The sequence below is a fragment of the Morone saxatilis genome, unplaced genomic scaffold, assembly GCF_004916995.1.
Source record: "Morone saxatilis isolate NCDOM2014 unplaced genomic scaffold, NCSU_SB_2.0 Contig18, whole genome shotgun sequence".
Lineage (NCBI taxonomy): Eukaryota > Metazoa > Chordata > Actinopteri > Moronidae > Morone > Morone saxatilis.
The window spans coordinates 12,161,399-12,166,590 of NW_023339740.1; the positions used below are offsets into that span (position 1 = coordinate 12,161,399).

The window sequence follows — 5,192 nt, forward strand, 5'->3', positions numbered from 1 at the left end:
GTTTGCAACCGTGGCTGGTTCCAGGCAGCGACAGGAAGTTGAAACCAACTCGGTCACACAGGAACAAGCTATCAGTCTAAAAATAAACCTGTCACTGAAAAGTCACACAAGTAGAAAAAGTCTGAAGGTTGTCACTGAAAAGCATATCAGAATATAAACAAAACAAACTATTTCAGTGCCAATAAAAAAGTGATTCAATGCCAATGTTTCCTTTATCAGTTTAGATGCTGTTTTTAAATGCCAGATTTTATTTTCAATGCCAAATTAAAAGTCAGTGTTAAGGCTTCACATAAGAGGATTGACGAGTCCAGGCATATGGGAACAAACATTTTTTATTTTATAATGCAAACTGCAACATATGAATTATATTATTTACCCAAAGGAGCAGAAAAGGTCATATTACCCGTGGCAAATAAATCACACAGCCTGTGTTAAATCTAAGTCCAACACAATATTTTCATCCTAAACCATAAAGGGAAAATCCACCCTCAAACAAAATGTACATTCCTTTGATGTCGGACAGTTCGTTCTTAGTTTGTGAACATGATCAAGTCTCACCCAACGCCAGTAACAACAGATTAAGGACTTGTTTTCTTCCTCCGCAGACAGCGCAAAAGGGAACCAGACTTTATTTAAAAGTCAGTGATGTGGGGACATATTCAGGTGCAAACCTTTGCACATTTTAGATCAACAAGCTCAGACGTAGAGTCAGCGCTCTCTGGTTTCTGATTCAAATGACTTCTGTTCACAAATCTTAACTGAACTGTGTAATATCATAGGATTCATAAAGTGAACTCTTCTGGGTTTTTGCTTCAAGAAGGCTTTCTATGAAAGAATTTCTAAGCACAAATATAGCTCAGGCGAAAACTGAACCTCAATTAATCAGTTCAGCTATTGCTTAGATAAATAATATTTACTCTACAAGAGAAAGATAAATTTCACATTGTTCAGATGCATGTAAAAAAAAAAAAAAGCAGTTCTAAAATGTGATGTCAAATTGACTTTTTTTGGTTGAAAAATCCCTGCGCTGTTGATTCTTGAAACATTTTGCCATTTTGTACACCTGCATCAAGTCTTGGAAAGTTTAGGAAAAGATTAGTTGATTGGCTGAAAAACCAGCCACATGACGAAAAACAGTGACAGAAGTCTTTTGTAACTCTGGAAAAATCAGTGAATAGCACCATGTTCACTAAGGGCAAGCCAGAAGATAAAGGGGAGAGGCCACAGGGCACACAGAGTTCAGGTGTGCACTTAAGTGCTGGGCTTGCAACAAAACTGCTGATCCTTCAAAGTCACTTTTTGGTCTTCATTCTCCTCTGTCGTAGTCTGGCTGTGTGCAGCTTATGCAAATATACTCCTCCTTCTCTGCTCGCTCAGCAGACAGTCCTACACAGATCTGGTGGAACCACTGATTGCAGCTGCCATCACATTGGACCCAGTTTACCTGAGAAGCAGCAAAATAAGAAAGAAAACAAAGTGATTTAAATGTGTGGTTGTATTTATCTTATAGCATTATTTCTTAGTACACTGTAATTTAAAAAACAAAGTACATCAACCAGTTAAAACTCAGATTGGGCGATATAAACCCTGAATATAGTCGACTGATGGAAGACTAACCTCGTCGCCCTCTGGCTCTCTGCACCATGGTGCAGCACACAGTGAGTAGTCCTCCTCTGAATCTGAAGGAGCAGGGTCGGACACCGTGTGTGTGGGAGAACAAGTCCTCTTGGTTTCTTCACTCCTCTCTTTGCTTTTCTTAGACTTCTTTTTGCGGCACTTCTTGGCCTTCTCACTGTGCTGAGAGTCGGAGCTTTCCTTGCGCCGCTTGGTCCTTTTGCTCTGAGCGTTCCCTGCCTCATTTTTGAGACTGGAATCTCTGTTCTGCATTGAGACATAAATATTACAATGAATATATATGATCATAGTAGTGATCATATATCAAGTGTGATTGAGAATATGATCCACCAACAATAAAATGTTGCTGTATTTGCCGTTACCTTGTTGTGGTGGGGGCTTCCTCTCGGAGACGGCTGGTCCTGGTCTGTGTTGCTCCCACAGGGGGAACTATGTGAGGGCAGGGGGGCCAGTTTGTACAGCAGGTATCTGTACAGCTGCTCAGTTTCAGGCAGAGTGACCTGCAGCAGGAATCCCTCCACCATCAGCTCCTCCAGCTCAGGACCGAGACCTGTGACAAATATGATGAGCGACGGAGAGTTCAGAGGTGAAGTAAAAAAAACAAAAATGAATAGTATATGTAGATGCAAAGTCTTTAAAGCTTTAACACTGACCATGGAGTGGAACAGAATGGTTCTCCGTTTGAAAAAGGGAACCATTTATTTCCTGAGTCAGATATGAAGATGCTGTGGGTCCAACTCTCCCCTGAAACAATAAACAATCAAATTTATTATGCTTGACAATGATCGATGGGTCTAGCACACAGAGCAATAATCAAGAGACTCCTCTAGTCAATAATATTTACTTAGTCGAGTTATATCGTGTTTCTACTAACCATCTTCGTCACTTCCTCCAGCACTCCCTCCGTGCTGGCCTGCTGGACTCTGTGCTGCCATCGCACCGTCCTCTCGATGAGGAAGCGCAGGGCGTCCCCCTCCGGCAGTCGAACCCGGATCCTCTGCAGTGAAGCTAACAGGGGCAGGACCTTGTCCAGAGGCGGTTTCCTGGACCGCTGGCAAAGCGGGCAAAGCCAGGCTTGGCCGTACTCGAGCTCTGTGTTTGTCGTAACGCAGCCGCAGTGGAAAACTTCTCGACAGAGCTCACACTGCAGCATGGAGCCCGAAGGGGCCTTTTGGCAAACACAAATACTAAGTGCACAACAGTTCTCAGCAGGAAGAAGCTTGGACTCATTTGAAGCACGCAGAGACAACAAAATCTCCATCTCCCTCTGTCGGACCTCAGCGAGAGTGGCCATCTGTGAAGGAAGAACATTGAATTTAACAATCTCACTTTACTGTGACCAACTTTTGTAATTAGAGCTGTTAAAGTATCATCTCAATCTTACAGTTTTACAGTTTTTTGGCAACCCAAATTATACACAAGTAACACAAAATACTACAGCTTCACTCACAGCAGAGGCAGAGTCCTTGCTCTCAGAGAGAGCCCTCTCCACGTCACACAGAGACTCCAGTTTTGTTAAAGCTTTTTTACCGATCTGTGGAGCTTCTTTTGCTTTTTTAGATCTCGACTTCTGATGTCCAGTTCCTACATCACATCTCGGGCAAAGCACCTGAAAACATAAATGTGTTATTTGTCTGTCCTGGAAAACTGCTTTGAAATGAGCACACAGACTGTCATCTGTTTACCTCAAGGAGAGAAAAAGGGGAGTTTTTCAGTAGGAACGTCTTTGCTGCGCTCTCCTTCCAGGTCTGAACGTCACTGACAAGAGCCTCCAGTCGACTCAACGGGTCGAGCCTCACTGGGATGCCCTCTGCTCTGAGAACCAGCTCAGAGAGGCTGTCCAACACAGGAATACGTCCCCCGAGCTGCAAGCATACACACACAAGGTTTATAATCCAAACTCGACCATCTCTGACCAAGTGCTGAGAACATTCGGCAAGGCTTAAGATGATAACTCACCTGGAGTGCTTCGGCTTCATGAAGCCATTTCTTGGCCTTGGTGATGACATCCTTCAGCTGCAGACAGTTGGGCAGATAGGCAGGGATGTTCTCTACTTCCTGCAGAGCAGCATCAAGTGTGTCCATGCTGTGATATGGCCTGTGAAGGGACGTGAGCTTTAATAAATACAGAGCTGGATGATGGAGTGCCAGTTTAGTGTTTCAGTTTTGAATTTTAGTAAATAGACTATTTGTGATTTATATCAACATCAAATAGCACAGGAGATGCTTGCTATACAGTTTATAGTGTGTAGATTGCAAAGCACTGTCACAACACCATGATCCTCTTTATCAAATATGATCCAGCTCTCAACTAGAACAAAACTGTGGTTTCCCTCAGTTCTGATTAGCGTCAGATTTCTTGTTCATTCATAGAAGACAAAAGCTTTTCAGATCTTTCAGAGACTGACGCTCTAGGAGGGGTAGTATGTTTGTACATGTGTAAGGAAGGGTCTCTCACCACTGTAGTTGTAACTTGCAGCTTGTAGTATTGTTTGAAAAGATTATTTTATATAAAAAAGGGTAATAAGTGGAAATTTAACTGGTAAAAATGATTGAACAACTGTAGTAGTATCGAAATCTGTAAATGGATTATACTTAATAACTGAATAGTAGATACAAGCTCTGGAAACTGTGGTTGAAGTTATGGAAATGCAACCTAGTGCAGCTCAGTGTCTTTACCTGGCTTCCATGAGGCTTAGTGCCCGCTCCTCCCACTGCTCCGACACCGTCAGCAGCTCCTGCAGACGGGCCATGGCTCTTTCCACAGAGCTGTGAGGTGCCAAGCCCACACCCTGATCTATCAGCCTCCTCATGGTGTCCAGACAGAGGCTTTCAGGCCGGCTGCTGGCTTGCTGCACAGCCTCCAGCCAGCGGGCCTGCTCCAGTCTCTCCCTCAGCAGGGGCAGCTGAGGCAGCTCCACATCCAGGCCCAGACTCACGTCCAGCAGGTCCTGCAGCTCCAGCGGGCTGGGTGAGTCATCAGAGAGGACACGTTCACTGCGCTGCTGGAAGTCGTCCACCCGGGTCAACAGGTCCTAGGATGTCACATTAAATGGGCATTTAGGGACTGATATTTGATTACTGGGACAAGACTTCATTCAAAAACTGAACCAAAATAAATCACTGACATAAACATTTAGACAGCAAAGTGTTTAAGTGAGAATTAAGTGCTTCAATATGTGCTGAAAGTAACCAATTCAACTTTATTGATATTTAAGGAAACAAATTGTACCATGGACTTATAAAGAAGTTAATGCATTATAAAAGATTACCAACCTTCAGTAAAGGAGCCTGTCGGATGTTGCATGGCAGGTTGTCAAACTGTCGGACAAAACACCTTAGCTCCTCCACAGTCAACTCGTTGTGGTTTTGAGACTTTCCCCCTCCAGAACGATACCTAAAATACACACAGAAACTGCTCAACAGATCTCTAAAAACAAGCTCCATTCTGCCATCTTTGGCAAGTTCAGTGGAAATAGTAAATGACACCTACTACATCCTAAAATAAGAAATTATTATTAAGAAAGTCAGTTACAATAATGAAGATAACTACATAC

The 5,192-nt window shown here is 43.2% G+C and overlaps 1 protein-coding gene across 1 annotated transcript in view; it reads right to left on the bottom strand.

The window, feature by feature from the left end:
- Positions 1–314: 314 nt before the first annotated feature.
- The window catches only part of kdm5ba (lysine (K)-specific demethylase 5Ba), a 17,272-nt gene continuing 12,394 nt past the window's right edge, over positions 315–5,192 (bottom strand). The window contains exons 18-27 of the mRNA XM_035662606.1: positions 4,912–5,032; positions 4,315–4,670; positions 3,595–3,733; positions 3,321–3,500; positions 3,086–3,244; positions 2,510–2,929; positions 2,289–2,379; positions 1,998–2,185; positions 1,618–1,881; positions 315–1,444 (exon numbers count right to left, since the gene is read on the bottom strand). Of these exons, the coding sequence (XP_035518499.1) occupies positions 1,307–1,444; positions 1,618–1,881; positions 1,998–2,185; positions 2,289–2,379; positions 2,510–2,929; positions 3,086–3,244; positions 3,321–3,500; positions 3,595–3,733; positions 4,315–4,670; positions 4,912–5,032 (2,056 nt within the window). The 3' untranslated portion in view covers positions 315–1,306. The remainder of the gene's footprint in view (positions 1,445–1,617; positions 1,882–1,997; positions 2,186–2,288; positions 2,380–2,509; positions 2,930–3,085; positions 3,245–3,320; positions 3,501–3,594; positions 3,734–4,314; positions 4,671–4,911; positions 5,033–5,192) is intronic.